The sequence below is a fragment of the Littorina saxatilis genome, linkage group LG10 (assembly GCF_037325665.1).
Source record: "Littorina saxatilis isolate snail1 linkage group LG10, US_GU_Lsax_2.0, whole genome shotgun sequence".
NCBI classification, from domain to species: domain Eukaryota; kingdom Metazoa; phylum Mollusca; class Gastropoda; order Littorinimorpha; family Littorinidae; genus Littorina; species Littorina saxatilis.
The window spans coordinates 37,419,653-37,436,701 of record NC_090254.1 but is presented as its reverse complement, the minus strand read 5'-3'; the positions used below and the strand labels follow the sequence as shown (position 1 = coordinate 37,436,701).

The 17,049-nt window shown below is 45.1% G+C and overlaps 2 protein-coding genes and 1 long non-coding RNA gene across 3 annotated transcripts in view; 1 reads left to right on the top strand and 2 right to left on the bottom strand.

Annotated features, from left to right (window-relative positions):
* Positions 1–17,049, bottom strand: part of LOC138978741 (uncharacterized) — a 193,183-nt gene that overhangs the window by 84,929 nt on the left and 91,205 nt on the right. The gene's annotated exons all lie outside the window — the stretch shown is intronic.
* Positions 1–17,049, bottom strand: part of LOC138978736 (sodium/glucose cotransporter 4-like) — an 87,072-nt gene that overhangs the window by 18,011 nt on the left and 52,012 nt on the right. Inside the window, exon 8 of the mRNA XM_070351529.1 lies at positions 6,285–6,422. Coding sequence (XP_070207630.1) covers positions 6,285–6,422 — 138 coding nt within the window. The remainder of the gene's footprint in view (positions 1–6,284; positions 6,423–17,049) is intronic.
* On the top strand, positions 11,539–13,581 carry LOC138979074 (uncharacterized). The gene is made up of 3 exons (XM_070351886.1): positions 11,539–11,583; positions 11,826–12,149; positions 12,193–13,581. Exons 1-3 carry the CDS (start codon positions 11,539–11,541, stop codon positions 13,579–13,581), a joined length of 1,758 nt encoding a protein of 585 aa, XP_070207987.1.

The window sequence follows — 17,049 nt, the reverse complement described above, 5'->3', positions numbered from 1 at the left end:
CCGGAAAACGCGTCATAATGGTTGTGGCGAAACCATATTGACGGTAGTGTGTCGTGTTGTCAGTAACGACGAAGAGTGAGACAGTTTGTACTTTGCTAAGAGACGATTTGGATTGTGATTATGCCTCAAGAACTAACCAAGGACATGTCTCTATCAGAACTATTTGGACCCAAGACTGGTGTGTTTTCCTTTTATTTGGATAATTATTCAGTCATTGACTTTTGTATTTGGAAGTTTTGTAAGACTGGGTCTTGTGACCGTGCGTAACTAGGCTATTATATTGTTCTGATATTTCGTATTGCTGTTTTGTTGAGTGGACGATTGTCTTTGTACTGTGTGGGTGATGTCCTTTTTAGCGTTGAACTTGCGAGGACGCAGTTTGGTAAAGAGCTGCGGGATGTGTGACAGGGTGACCAGTCACCAATTATAGAGAAAGTTTTGTTATTGTCCAGTCTAGTGTTTGTAGTTCATGTTGCCGATCGCTTTATGTTTTGTGTAATGTCATTATCTATCTTAAGTTAAATTTTGATATGCTCAGACACCTGGCGGTCGTTAACTCGCTCAGTCGGCTGTGTCCACTATATAGGGACCATAGTCTGTTTTCCTTTGACGTCAAGCCGCCCTCGCCGGGGTACCTCGGGGCCCCAGGTGGTCGTTATGCAATGTGCCGCCAGCCTGTCTGGGTATCGTTGGACTCGGCGTTTCGTCAAGTGGGTGTGAATTTCTTTGTATTTGATAGGAGAAGCGTGTCAGGTGCGGTTGGAAGGTCGTAATCCCTTACCCCCTCCCCCCTTTTTCTCCTTGTCTTTAACCAATGGAATGGCTTATTATCTTAGAATGTTGTGTTGCTAATAGTTACTAGGATTTTGATTGGATGTTTGTGACTCTAGCTAAAGTTTGATTATGTATGTACATGCTAGGGTGTGAGAGAGAACGGAGAGAAATCTGAAAGACGCGAGAGAGAGTGGACGTGTGTTGTTGTGAGATCCACTTTTTGATCGTTTTGTGCACAAGTGTTGTACAGTCGAGAGAGAGAAATACATGTCGAGACATATATTTTTGTTTGGCCTAAACAAAGGAGGCAGAGCGCTGTTTAGAGATCTACTAAACAAAGGCCAGTAAGCGCTCTAAATGCATACGATATATGTTATAGAATAAGTGAGAGTTATTCGGAACCATTCTCCTGGCACCTGGGAGAATAACAAGCAATGTCTCGACATGTATTTCTCTCTCTCTCTACACTGTACACAGAGATAAGAACAGCCTCGCTTTCACCTAGATCCTGCCTAAAAACAATGTTCGGACCTCATGTTCAGACTCGGCGTAATGATTCCCAAAGGACTACTTTTTAGCGGTCAAGTTCAGTCGTCCGCATACTCGAAAGTGAAAAAAATATGAAACGTTCTGCTACAGTATCGAAGGATGAACTGTCGAAGAAGAAAAAGAATCACGTGCAAACCGAGCGGCTTCAACACACTTCAGGGCAATGTGTCGGCTGATGCACAGAGCGGGCGAGCCCATTATCCTAAAGGGGGGATTTCACAAAAGAAGAACTGATCAACATCTTCTCCGACGAAAATGAGTTCAATGACCCCGGAGCAGATCGATCTTGCAAACCTCCTTCCAAGCAACATTCCTTTCACCAACTGCCAGATCAAGTCCCTTACCAACAACATTATCAATAAATAAACCCTTGATTGACAAACCTTACGCACATTACCCGCCTCTCAAAATGAAATCGGTCGACCCACGTAGGCCAAAGTCGGAAAGGTCGCTGTGATGTTGGGTAACTTGCGTATTTTCATTTTATTTATTGTTGTTCATTACCGTTTCAGAATTGTATTCTCTTTCTTCCAGACCATTGCTTTTTTGTTTAAACCCAAGAAAAATTGAATTCATTACAATTTCAAACACGATACAATTGGTCCTACTTTTTCAAGCGTATGTCTGTGACGTCGAATGGAATGCGAGTGATTAGGTTTGTTGATTTTGCTCGGAGAAGTGGTCCGTGTTCAAGCAAGTTTCTTTCTTCTTTGAAAACAAAAACCCTAAGACCAGTGAATGTCGAGATATATATGTTAATTGGATCTGTGATCCAAACATGGCTTTTGGTCAATCTCGATGGCAGTTTGTTCCACTCGCCCTACGGGCTCGTGGAATAAACTGCCATCTCGATTGATCAAAAGCCATGTTTGGATCACAGATCCAATTAACGTATATTGAAATGAACATGAAACGACTTTCGAGTCATCGTGAACACGGAAGGGCTACGTTTGCGTTTCGACCTTAATGATATACGATACCGAAACATACACAGCCTGGCGTTGACCTTTCGATTGATTTTCTACTGCTGATATGTTGAAGCCACCGAAACAAACTTCGTTCTCGAAATTCTTTGTAACTTCCCGAGGGAGATCTACAAAAGAAGGGACAGCATTTTTTCGTGACGCCATTGTTCACGTTACTACGCTTTTTCGAACTTTGTCTTTGTCAGTGACAGTGGCTGACGTCAGAGATATTACTTGGAAAGAGAGAGTCAAAAAGAGACGTCTTCGCTGTTTTGTTTGTGTTAATCGATATCGTATATGTCTTTAAGAGGTGTTCGAGACGTGATCTGTGTGGGAGTGTTGAAGACAGTTCCCTTACGAGGGCCGGATGTTCTAATATTGTACAGAGTCCACCTCGTCACAGTTGAGTTATGGCGTCAAATACAAAACGGTAATCTTGAACTTTAGTGTGTTAAATTCAAAGCTCAGAATTCAGAGGTATTTAAGCCTTCAAATTTGCAGAACCTGCACTTGCATGCATAACAAGTCATTTTACATCCCTTTCCAGTCACGGAATGGAACAGTACGAATGCTCGGAATGCATTTCGTTTACATGCGTCAAAGAAGGAATTATCCTGAGCGGAGACAGGGAAGCCAACTCCCGTTGCCTTAGTGATGTCTCTTGGTTGAAAACGTAGCCATTCTTGCCTCATTATCATCGATCAAACAACCAAATTAATTAATTATGCTTAAGGGCAGACATCACAGTGAAAAAAAGTGATTTTCTTGTTCCCTGGTCATTCCCGTTTTCTTTCTGATTCTGGATTTTGAACCTCTTCTGGTTACTCTGATGAATTTATTTTAGATCAGAATTAATCATAAACGGTCAAAACGGCTAAATGAAAAAATGTATGCGTATGCAATTTTGTATTAAAAATACACAAAATAGTTTTCGCTACTGACCAATCGAATCGCGGATATTAAACTTCGTTTATGCTCGGTCTCGTTCGGTTAAATTCGGCCTTCCCATAATGCAGTATTTCTGATTTCCGCCAGAAGTTGACAAAGGCAATGTGAAATACCTACGACTGCGATTTTCCTTGGATATCTTTCTGGAAACTTCAGTTTGTCACAAGTTTTGCCCCGGTTTCAGTGCTAGAGATACGCAAAAGAGAAGATTATCGGGTAAAATTAACTCAGTTGCAGAGGCTTGCGTGACAGAAGAATAAAACGAAAGTGCGAGTCGATAGTGTCGTCTGCTATTGCTACGAACGAATCTGAGACTGAAGATCAAGTTTGTGCATTCTTCTTGAAGTTCTTCTTCCAAAATGAAAACTGGCAGAAAATTATGCCGCTTCCCTTGCAACAGATGGAATGGAGCAAGAAATAACCATCGGTGGTGTACGTGTGAAGCACGTTTCCATGAGTGTTTTGAACCAGGACTTATTTTCGAGTTGCGGAGCGGAATGCGTACGGCAATACGGACAACACGGATTTCGCTATCTATGGCAACGAGAAGGCAGGCCCTATATCTTTTCTCCGGGAAAAAGTGAAACAAATAAACTCCTTAAAAAAAGAACCAGTACGAAAATGACTTTGTTCAGCCAAGGTGCTGCACCATGCATATCCCGGGAAGTCTGGTGCAGGTGAATGCTAGCCCAAGCACAGCAGGGAAGACACTAACAGTTGCCGACTCGTATCAATCAATCAATCAATATGAAGCTTATATATAGCGCGTATTCCGTGGGTACAGTTCTAAGCGCTTGTCGAAGAGTTGTCAACACAGGACTAACAAAGAAACTAACATCTACAGACGGACACGAACCCTATCACACACTAGCAAACCCTGATAAACATACAACAAACAGCTGTTTAACAACAATGTACACATCAATAGCTAGGTCCAAACAAAATAATATTAAGCACAAAGAAAACACCTCTCACAGAGCACAGCACAGGAATGTCTTTTGGGGCACAACACATCACGTCGAACATGAAAGTCGCAGCCAGCTACGGGAAGAACTGAGTCTTCAACATACTCTTGAACGCGTCAAGAGAGGGGCTCTGGCGAAGCTCAAGCGGCAGGGAGTTCCAGACGGAGGGGCCCGCGGAGGGAAATGCACGCTGACCAGCAGATGCGAGTTTCGAGCGAGGGATGTGGAGGCGGAGTGGGTCAGCAGCAGAACGAAGGGGACGGTCGGAGGGCTGGGTGTACAGGTCCAGGGAGGATTGAAGGTACTCGGGAGCAGAGTCGTTGAGACACTTATAGACCAGAGTGGACAGTTTGTAGGAGATTCGGGTGTTGACAGGGAGCCAGTGCAAGGAGCGAAGTAGGGGGGTGATGTGGTCTCGCTTCGTCTTCCTCAACGTCAGCCTGGCAGCAGCGTTCTGGACTCGTTGTAGGCCATGAATGCCTGTCAAATGGTTGTGTGATGTGTCTAGTGTGTTGGCAAAGTGTTTTGTGCTTGTCACCTCTCGCTTTCAGCCCTCACCGCTGGCTAGCACCGTCCTTTTCAGGACAACGCGAAAAGAGAGCAGCTGCTTGCGTCAGTCTCTCCTGCCAGTACATAACCTCTCCACAGCAAGCCCTTTGTAGTGCCTCCATCGTGGCGACAGGCGTGAACTGGGTACCGAAAGGCCCCAGGCTGAACTACAAGGACTCGGAGGTGGTTGGCCCCTAGACGTGTGGCATGCAGGCCCACCGGCGTGTGGATACGCCCTGGTGCCCACGAACCAACCCCCAACTATGGGTTAAATAGCCGGGCAGGACAGGCTCGTCAACCCTGGAAGGCAGCTGTCCTAGGAGAAGATCACTCCAAAATTAAAACGAGGGCAGAGGAGGCTCACTATCCCTGCAAGGAAACTCCTCTAGGAGAAGGACCACTCCAAATTTAAACCCACGTAGTCCCCCGAAGACGGAAGACATCGGCCATTAGGCGGGGAGCAGACCGGATGTCTACGCTTACTACGACAAATGATTGTGTCTAGGTCGAATGTAGGCCATGAATGGATGAGGCAGGGAGGCCAGCCAGAAGGGAGTTGCAGTAGTCCAGACGACTGAAGATGAGGGAGACAACCAGCTTGACACAGGCGTCGTGGGTGAGGTAGCGACGGATGGAGGCGATGCGTCGTAGGTGGAAAAAGCAGGTCTTGATGATGAAGGAGATGTGTGTCTGCATGGAGAGAGTGGAGTCGAGAAAGACGCCAAGGCTCTTGACAGCAGGGGAAAATGGAACAGTCGCGTCATCCAGCTGGAGGTCGGTCACAGTGAGGGAAGCAATCTTCTGTCGTGTTCCAACGAGAAGGGCCTCCGTCTTCTCACTGTTCAGCTTCAACTTGTTCTCAGTCATCCAGTTCTTGATGTCAGTGAAACAACTGGAGATGGATCCCAGGAGATGGTCAACGTCCTCCGGCTTGGCGCTGTTCTGGAGCTGCGTGTCATCGGCAAAGGAGTTGTAGTTCAAGCCGTGGCGTTCGATGACCAGGGAGAGGGGTTGGGTGTACAGGGTGAAAAGGACAGGGCCGAGGACAGACCCTTGTGGGACGCCGAAGCGGACAGGGACAGGCTGAGAAGAGAACGAATCAGTGGTGACAGTCTGAGAGCGGTTCTGGAGGTAGTTCCGGAACCAAGAAAGGGCGGTGTCGTGAATGCCGAACGTGGAACTGAGGCGATCAACGGTGAAATATTTTGTGATGGTCGCACCATGCAAGGCCATAGTATACAACTAGGACCGTGATTTCAAGTGGGTTAGACCCAGTTGTGAGGACTAACCACTTGATCAGCCATCATCATGATCATGGACCAAAGAATGGCATTTTTTGGCGTTTTTGCCACAAATCGGCTTCCACACACACACACGCACACACACACACACACAAAACACACAATGACCTTCTTTTCAATGCCTAAGACGAACCCCATGGCCCGGACTTGCATGTCAAAATAAACGTGGGGCACACAACATTCTCTACACCAGATTACAACGACGAGACCCCTCCATGAGGATCGCGACTTACAGTTGTACCAGACATCATGGACCAGAAGATGGCAGGCTCCGTGGCCCGATTCCACAGCACGGCCACCACGTAGGTTGCACACACAGGGGCTCCCAGGTAGGCCGTCATCTTTTGGATGTAGTCGAACAGTGTCTTTTTCTGTAAAAAGAACAACACCCCGGTGTTACACGAGAAAATTACTCCCACGCGATTGTTACTCCGGAGAATTTGGTACGAAATGTTTACTCCGGAGTAAATTTTTCGTGGAGTAAAAATTTCGTGTTACACCGGCAACAAAAGCACTACGTGTGAAAATCTGAAACTAATGAGGCAGAGCGCTATGTAGAGATCAAATAACAAAAGGGAAGTCGATGAAAGTCGCTTGATTATTTCAATGCTTGTTATTCTCTCAGGTGACAGGAGATTGGTTCCGTATAACTCTCACTTACTCCATTACACATGCTGTATGCATTAAGAGCGCTTACTTCCCTTTGGTGATTTAATCCCTACGTGTGATGATTGATTGACTGACTGATTGGTTGAGATATTGATTTACCGACTTGTTGGTTGACAGAGCTATTGATTTACCGACTGGTTGGTGTAGAATAGTGTTGTCTGATGCAACTACCATATTCCAGTCATGCTCTAGGCATACAAACACTTCCAAGACGGTTTCAATGAACAGCCGATTTATTTCGTACTTCTTACATGGCCGTGATACAAGGGAGAGCGCAACCCCCCAGGTTCAAGGACAGTAACTCTTGATACACTACAATCGGTTTGATAATTGACCGATTGGCAGTTGATATTTGTTCGATATTATCTATAACCGATAAAAATCCCAACAGAGATATTTCCGGAATTCGCCCATTGACTGAGCTTTGTTTGAGGTTTCAGCCAATCCGACTCCGCAGCTGGTTCCCAAACGGTTGGTAATTAACTTTCTCGTGCAAAGAAAAATAACTAAGGCAAAAAAATATGCATGCAACTAAGGTAAAAACAAAATTTAAAAAATTAATTATAAAAAATTACAAAAACCTTTTAGTCACCTGGCTGGCTATAGTGGGAGGGTTACTTTGGGTGGTCACATTAGATATGTTTTTTGGAAAGTTCGTTTTATTTGCAGCCACAGTTCGGTAGACGACAAATGGCTAAACCCAACCACCTAAGAATGAGAAGCGTTTTCGTAACATAACCCATATTCTGCAAAAATGCAGCCATGACGCAGGGGGTAGGTTACAAAAAAACGTCATGTACCGCTTGACTGCATACGGATATAAGCAAATTATACCTTAAACGAAAGCTAAAGATTGTTGCCATCAGACAGCAAGTAAAATGCCTAATTCGTATTCACAGTTTAATTTTTAACAACATCTGTATAACATGGGGACGACAAAACAGGAAATGTCATTTTCTCAATCGATATGTATAGGTAACCGAACGCCTGGTTAAAACCGCAATCAGAAACATCTTGAAATTTGTTAATTCTCACAGCTAGAAATATTTTACATCAACAATTGTTAATTTACCGAGGAAAACAACACAGGGATCGCGTTTACGCACGATTTTTGCGTATTTGACGCATTTTAAAAGTCGCTGACGCGTTTTTTTCGCCGCGCCGCGTAAGCCATACGCAAAAATATTGTAACTTTTTCTTGTCTTCACGCAGCGCTTTTGGTCTGACTTAATAATCACCCGATCCTGAAACTGACTATAGGGGTCGAGAAGTGACGACACACATGAAATCTGCGCGTCAAAACTAAAGTCCGTTTCTTTTTGCATCGAAGTATCGCAAACGAACGTAACGAGGGTATTACCAGATAATGTCTTGTCGGATAATGAAACAGACATTAGCTGCTCTCCCATCTCGCGCTTCCAAAAGGCGGAAAGTGTGTCTAGTCGTATTAGAGCGGGAAACAAACTCGCAAGGCCCGAAGGTTGGAGACAGCAGGGGTGTTATTCGACAGGCGTGCGCGGAGTTCGACAGGAAAACTCGCCGTATTTAGGTAAGGAGTGTCTTTAAGTCTTTCGTGCGTGTTTTGTTTGTGTCTGTACGTGTTTTCGTAGTACGCAAAAATATTGGTCCGTGACGCGTTTTTTTCGTTTCGTTGCGTATGACTTACGCGTTTTTTAAAAAGCTAGCGCGATCCCTGCAACAGTCATATACATTACATAATGGATGATTCTGAATCAACTCCGAAAACCGAACCGGGTCGAATAGAAAAAGAGTTTACACATACACATGCTTGAAAAAGGATAATTTGGTTCAATCTGTTAGATTTTTACCCATAACATTAAAGATCACCTCGTTATAAAAGGAAAGTGCACTGATCATTGTAAAAGGATTTTGCTATCGCAAAATATTCAACTTTCCGGTTTTACCACATGACGTCAATAATGTTATCAAATTATTACATAGCGTGCATTTGTCATAAATTATACTAAATGTTAGAAGCGATCTTAAGAGACTTACTGGAGCACGAAATTATCTTTTGAGAAATGAAAGCTTGACTAACAACTTATTCCAAATACCGAGATGGAAAAATTAATTGCAAAACACTTTTTTTTTTAAACGCCAAAAACTGATTGAGAAGGGCTCTTTCACCTGTTCAAATGACCGCCATTTTGATTTCAAAACCGAAAGTTGCCGTGACGTCACTGGTATGAGTCGCTCACATGCAGCATGGCGTCTCGTAGTGAGAGTTTGGAGTGCCCAGCGACGAAAAAGAAAAAATATGGAGGCTATTACTGTGCAGTTGCCGAGTGCAACAGTTCTTCTTTGGACGGGATCCCTATGCACCGTTTTCCGAAGGAATCGGAGAAGAAATCTGATTCGGATGAATCGGAAGAAGAGAAAAACAACAGACGCCGACGACAGCATTGGATCAAGTTTGTCACAACATGTCGTGCAGACTTTGGCAAAGGCCACGGCACACCTAACACGAATTCGAGGATTTGCTCACTGCATTTGTCACCAGACTGCTATCCAGACTCACGGTTTCTGAATATGCAGTTTGGTATGAAGCCAAAAATCAACCGCAGTGCCCACCATTCAGAAGCCGCATGGTCGTCGTCCATTGTGCAGGGAGCATACCACTACAACTACTAGTACTCGCGCCGTCTCTTTGATGTCTGTAACAAGTACATGTACAACAACAACATCGTCTTGTTTGTCTTTGCCGGTGTGCACTCCCAGTGTGAGTGTTTTACAAGGTGTTCAGAAGGTCAGAGGGGCCTATCTCAAGAGGGAACTCAGAAGAGTAAGTTTCTTCAGATTCTGAATAATGTATCTAGAGGAAAGCAAAACAAAACATGGCAAACGAATCAGCAAACAGAAAGAGGTCGGGTGGCTCAGTGACAGTGGGGCCTTTTTTGTGCGATGTTTGCCGTGCCTTGAGTCGGCTTTGGCTGAGATATGTGCGCGTTATAAATATTGTATTTACATTTTTTTTAAGCGTATTGAAATGAAAGAATGCATGTGTGTATGGTTTGGACTCATTTTCGAACAGTGACAGTTTAATTAGCCTGTTTGGTAATACGGTAGGATCAGAATGATGATTCTTAGGCATACAGTGTGACTTATACTGTTGAATCAGTGTCTATTGAGTATTCTGTCCAGAATTAAACCGCTTTGCGGTACGTTCTTAATAATGATTAATAATAATGAGCTGGTGTTTGAACAATTGAACTGTATACAGCTGGTTGGTTTGCTTGAGTGTGATTCTGTGCCTCTCAGTCTGCAGGTTGTGCGTGTTACATATGTTTCATGCATGAGGTTCTGTCTGCTCCGCTCTGTTGCGCTTCAATGTCTACATACTTTAATTTCTGCACAACTTCAAGGAATTGAGGACAAAACGAAAAGAAAACTTGTTTTGTAAATGTCAAACTTGTTCACTTTTATTTTTACACATCCGGCTCCAAGAAGCCGGTGTATTTTCCATCCGCACTTGGAAATTTCTCACGGATGAGGTGAACCGCACATGCTGGCAGGGTCACTCTGATATCTTTACCCAGATACCCCCACACAAACCTCACCAGCATGCGGTACGCCATGTAGCGCCATCGACTGCACACACACATAAGTTGTAACATTTTCCGTTATAATAATAATAATAATAAGGGACATTTATATAGCGCTTTACATTCACTAAGCGCTTTACAAAATTACAATACGAAAATACTAATAATGCATATACAGAAATTACTACATAATAAAAGATAAAACAGAACGTAATGACAAAACAGCATTCAAGGTTATGTGAATTTATGGTGGAAAGTCAAGTTGTAAAGTTTACAATAGAAATCATTGAACATTTTTTTCTGTGGCCGGGGAATACAGTCAGTCAATCATTATTTTACGCTCACTCTGATTACTTTCTTTTTCTTTTTGCATGAAGGGGAAAAGTAAACTTACTTGTTTTGATCACGCACTGTTTCTTATATTTGTGTTGCTGTTTGTGCCAAGTGTAGCATGTCCGGAGCACATACGGATCCAAGCACACAGACTTGAATCCCGGGTGCTGCATTTGATATTTCCACCTTCTGTAATCAAATCAAGTGTTATGCGTTATAAAACAGTATTTTTATGAAAAATTACAGTGGAGTTCTAATAAGCCGAAGTCACAGGGACCAGGAGTTTTCTTTGGTTTATCAGTTCTTTGTATTAACCATACACATTATTGAATGAAAAACAAGATTGGGACCAGAAAATTACTTACATACATACATGTATACATAAATGTATACATGTGTTACTAGTAACCAATATTATGTGTTATCACTGTTCGTCTTATCAGAACTCCACTGTATTTTCTATGATTCCGCCTCACTTTCAACAAGCAATTAACAAAACATATTCCAACAAGTAAAGACGACACACATACCGGCAAGTAGTTCTGCAAATTTCGGAAGGTCAATTTCCTGGCAGCACCGTGGTTCCTTGATTGTGCCCATAGGTACACAGTGGTCACACTTGCACCTATCAAAGAGATAATAATAAAAACATAACATTATAAAAAGTATTTCCAATCGCAAAAGTTAGGCTACATCACATGTATTCCTTTCATTCAACTCTTTGTGAAAACTTCACGCAAGACAGCTATTTTCATGAATATTTTGCTATTTTCATGAATATTTTGCTACGATTGTTTTTGTGTTGCTCATAAAGTGATAAACGTGGTCTGATAGATAGAGCTTCTTCTTCTGCTTCAGTAGCCATGATCAAGATGTCACTTGTTCTCAATCTGCAACTTTTACACAACCAGGTTTACCTTGAATGACAGAGGCTTGGCCTGTGACCAGTGTGGACAGTGGTTTCATGGTCAGTGTCAGAGCATTGACACACAACACTACGACTCCTTAGCTAATTGCAGCAAGGAACCTTGGTACTGCGCAGTCTGCGGCAGCCCCAACAGCATCACCGCCTTCGATCTTCATGGCGTTGACTGGTCAGACTCTTCTCTCCCTGACCTCCACAACTCTTGTGGTACCCCTACTGATCAAAACTTCAAGCCATTCCACTCATCAACCCCCACCCGTGCAAACCAGCAGGACAAGTCTTAGTATAGACCCCTGCGCATCATTAATGTGAGTTTTCAATCAGCCAGCTCCAAGAGAGCGGAGTTACCTAATCTTTTGGACAGTATGAAGCCTGATGTCATCCTAGGCACAGAAACTTGGCTAGACCCATCAGTGGCCACCGCAGAGATTTTCCCTGACTCTTATGGATATAGGGTGTACAGGCGAGACAGGGGAGGACGTGGAGGGGGAGTCCTAGTCGCTGTACGGAACAACCTTGACAGCTTCATTGTCCCTGAACTGGAAGTCGACGACTGCGAACTCATTTGGGTACGACTCAAGCTTAAGGGCAGGCGCACTCTATACCTAGTAGGCGCTTACTACAGACCCGACGTAGCAGACCCTACTGAAGTTCAGCGCGTCACTCCAAAGGGCATCTCAGCAACACAACGCTTTCCTCCTGGTGGGAGGTGACTTCAACTTTCCAGGCATGGATTGGAACACTGGAAATATTAAGAGCAAATCTCCCTGCCCGAGACTCCATAATGACTTTATCAACATCGTCTACGACAACGGCCTAGAGCAGCTTGTGAAGGAGCCGACCAGAGATGACAACACGTTGGATCTCTTCCTAACGAATTGTCCCCAGCTCGTCCCACGCATGGAAGTTGTTCCCGGCCTGTCTGACCACAACATCCAATACTGCGAATTCAACATCTGCATACCAAGAAAGAAGCAACAGCAGCGAGAGATTCCCCTGTACAACAGAGCTGACTGGCCGACGCTGCGGCAGGCTGCCACAGAACTGAGCGACGACCTTCAACAGATGCAGGACACTGCCACTACAGAGGAGCTATGGACAACCTTCAAGGAAAAGCTCCAGAAAGCAGTGAAGACGTCTGTGCCACACAAGATGTCCCGGCCTAAAATCAGTCAGCCCTGGGTGACCGCTGACCTGCAAAGCCTGATCTACAGAAAAGACCGAGCCTACCGCAACATGAAGAAACTCGGCTCCGACGACCTCAAAACCTACATGAAACAGCTGCGTAGGGAAGTACAGCGGCGGCTGCGCCACAGCTACTGGAAATACCTCAACAACATCTTCACAGGTGAAGATGACCCGGAAAGAGCTGGAAAGAACAAGCGTTTCTGGACGTATATGAAGAACCAGAAATCTACCGGCACCGGTGTTGCACCTCTGAAGAAGGATGGCCAGCTGACGTCCGACCCAATAGCACAGGCGGAGGTCCTCAACGCACAGTTCCAGTCAGTGTTTGGCGACGGCGCTGCGTTCAGTGAGGAAGAGTTTGAGGCCAGGACTGGCGTGCCGGTCTGGGCATCGAGCACTCCTCCCATGGATGAGATCCACAATACAGCGCATGGCGTCCAGAAACTGATGGCGAACTTGAATCCAAACAAGGCGACAGGACCTGATGGGATTAGCCCACGGGTTCTCAAAGAACTGGCAAAGGAGCTGGCACCAGGCCTCACCGCCGTCTTCCAGTCATCCCTTACCACCGGCTCAGTTCCAGCTGACAGGAAGGACGCGCACGTCACTCCGATCTTCAAAAAGGGAGAGAAGTACAATCCAGCCAATTACAGGCCGGTGTCTCTCACCTGCGTGGCGTGCAAGCTCATGGAGCACATCGTGGTGAGCGCCATGCTGCAACATTTTGACAACGACGTCCTCGACGATAATCAACACGCTTTCGTCGAAGTCGGTCCTGCGAGACTCAGCTCCTGGACTTCACCGAAGAGCTCACGAGCAACCTGGAGAGTGGGAAGCAGACGGACGTGTTGATCATGGATCTGGCGAAAGCATTTGATCGCGTCAACCACAGTCTGCTTACCCACAAACTCCGAAACTTCGGTGTCCGAGGAGCTGTACTTGCTAGGATCGAGAACTTTCTCCATCAAAGACGTCAGGCCGTGGTGGTGAACGGCAGTCGCTCCTCGTTTGGCAGCGTCCGCTCAGGGGTGCCGCAGGGCTCGGTGCTGGGGCCGACGCTATTCTTAGCGTACATTAACGACCTCCCGGAGAGACTGACGGCACTAGCGCGCCTGTTTGCGGATGACACTGCAGTGTACAGGGTGGTGACTAGCGTAAATGACCAGGCCCAGCTACAACAAGACCTCCATCGCCTAGCCGAGTGGGAGAAGAACTGGGACATGCAGTTCCACCCTGCAAAGTGCAACACCCTGCCTGTTACGAGGAGCAGACGCCCACTACAGCCCTCTTACCAGCTCCACGGGCATACGCTGGAGACAGTGAAGGCGGTCAAGTACCTGGGTGTGACCATTCAGAGTGACCTGTGCTGGGACGACCATATCAACAACATCGTCAGCAAGGCAAACAAGACCCTGGGGTTCCTGCGGCGCAATCTGAAGATCTCATCAAGATCCGTGAAAGAGCAGGCGTACAAGGCCTTTGTCAGGCCTATCCTGGAGTACGCCTCGTCAGTATGGGACCCGCACACCCAGAAGAACATCGACAAGCTTGAGGCCGTCCAGAGACGAGCTGCCCGATTCGTCTGCAACCGCTACCACAACACGTCAAGTGTCAGCCGGATGCTGGACTCCCTTGGGTGGCAGTCTCTGGAGGAGCGCAGGAAGCTTGCCCGCCTATCGATGCTCTACAAGATCACGAACAGCATCGTCCACTGTCCGGGCATCAAGTCGAAGCTGGCCCCCTTACCACCACGCCAGCGAAGAGGCCATTGCCAGCAGTTCGGCCTCATCACCTGCCGCACTCAGTATCGGAGTGCCGCTTTTCTACCCAGCACAGTGAAGGACTGGAACTCTCTACCAGCAGCTGTCGTCGAGGCCCGCACTGTCGACACCTTTGTGTCGCGCGCCTCGCACTAAACCAGCAGCCACTGTGACTCATGTCCCCTCCCCCCCATACTCCCCAACCTGTGAATTTTAATGGACTTTTGGATGCTGGAAACGCTGCTTTATTGGACTTGCGCAACATCCCATCAAGTGCCGAAATAATCACTACTGTTGATTGTGGGCAGTAATGGAAAGACAAGACAAGACACATACAGGTTTCATGGGGGCGTCTACAGAATGACTGATTACACTACAACGCCCAGTTATAAACGGAAAGTTAATTAACACAATTAGGTAGTATATATTGATGCTAAAAACTTATCATCATTCACTCGATCACTCAATCAGTCAATGCTTACCAATCTGTGGAAAGCAGCCGACGAATGTCTTGTGTCGGGTCTTCCTCGTCACTTTCATTTTTTTTTTTCATTTTCTTTACTTTATTGTCCCATCGCTGGGAAATTCGGGTCGCTTCCTCCCAGTGGAAAGCTAGCAGCAACGGAGTCGCGCTACCCAGGTGTCTGCGTGTTTAGGTGTATTCAGCCACCTGCACTTATGGCAGAATGACCAAGGTCTTTTACGTGCCATTGTGATGACACGGGGGTGGGACATGGCTTCCGTCTCTGGGTCTGCACATAAAGTTGACCCGTGTCCGTCCCGGCCCGAATTCGAACCTGCGACCTTTCGATCACAAGTCCAGTGCTCTACCAACTGAGCTACCGGGCCCCGGTGGAAGGCTCAAAGTTAAACCCAATCACTTCACATGATTCTTCTGCCCATGAACATTCGTCCCCGTCCTCGAAACTCGATGTGGAACTAAAACTAGACCCACTATCATTCTCTTCAAACTCATCTTCACAGTCTAAAATCACGTTGGTCGCCATTTTAACTCACATCTCATACGTCACAAGAAAAGGGACGTAAGTCATGCTGTAAAACGTTCATTATCTTTCCTTGGAATTGATTTTACAGGTAAATTTGTCCAACTTTCAATGCCGATAACGGGTGATCCGTGGCGAATATTAATTTTGTTTCTTGAAATTAGTATTGTATTCGTGTTTAGTGACTGATTCCATGCATAATTGTCCACTGCCCCAGTAAGTCTTTAAAGTGAAAGTAACGTTTAATAAAGGTATGCGCATTTACTTATTAATTGATATATGACTGAAATAAGGGACATGTAATTTAAACATACAAAACGACATTTTGTACACTACCTCTCTAAACAAGAAGGGCAAAGCCCATACGACTCACATGCTTGACCTTGACCTTTACATGACGAAGGTCAAGGTCAAATAACTAAACCTAGCAATGACATCATACACTAAGAACTGCTTTACACATTTTTCCTACCAAAATACATGTGACCTTGACCCAAGGTCAAGGTCATCCAAGGTCATGCAACACAAAGCTGTTAATTCAAGACATAGGAAGTACAATGGTGCTTATTGGCTCTTTCTACCATGAGATATGGTCACTTTTAGTGGTTCACTACCTTATTTTGGTCACATTTCATAAGGGTCAAAGTGACCTTGACCTTGATCATATGTGATCAAATGTGTCTCATGATGAAAGCATAACATGTGCCCCACATAATTTTTAAGTTTGAAACAGTTATCTTCCATAGTTCAGGGTCAAGGTCACTTCAAAATATGTATACAATCCAACTTTGAAGAGCTCCTGTGACCTTGACCTTGAAGCAAGGTAAACCAAACTGGTATCAAAAGATGGGGCTTACTTTGCCCTATATATCATATATAGGTGAGGTATTGAATCTCAAAAACTTCAGAGAAAATGGGAAAAATGTGAAAAATAGCTGTTTTTAGACAACATTTATGGCCCCTTGACCTTGAAGCAAGGTCAAGATGCTATGTATGTTTTTTGGGGCCTTGTCATCATACACCATCTTGCCAAATTTGGTACTGATAGACTGAATAGTGTCTAAGAAATATCCAACGTTAAAGTTTTCCGGACGGACGTCCGGACGGACGGGGGGGACGGACGGACGGACGGACGACTCGGGTGAGTACATAGACTCACTTTTGCTTCGCATGTGAGTAAAAAAAAAACGCGACTATGACCGACCGACATGTATTTGTAAATTAGGTCAATTGTTAGCGATGACAACGGGTTTTCTTTAAAAGATAACACGCAAACTGAAGTTCAAGCCCATACATGATTTTAGTATGACTTCTTCAGAACATGTCTGTTTTTCACTCCACCAGTTTCAGTTTTAATAAAATATATGTATAGCTGTCATTTTCAAAAAACCTTATCTGCAATTCACTTAACCAAATACACCATGAACCCAGAAGGTATTAGAGTGAGACACTTTACAGTGAAATATGCTATGATTCCCCTTATTTCAAAATATTTGCATTTCAATTGGCAGACACGATTCTCGTCGTAGGTGCGTGCCCTCTAGTGAGGCAACCGT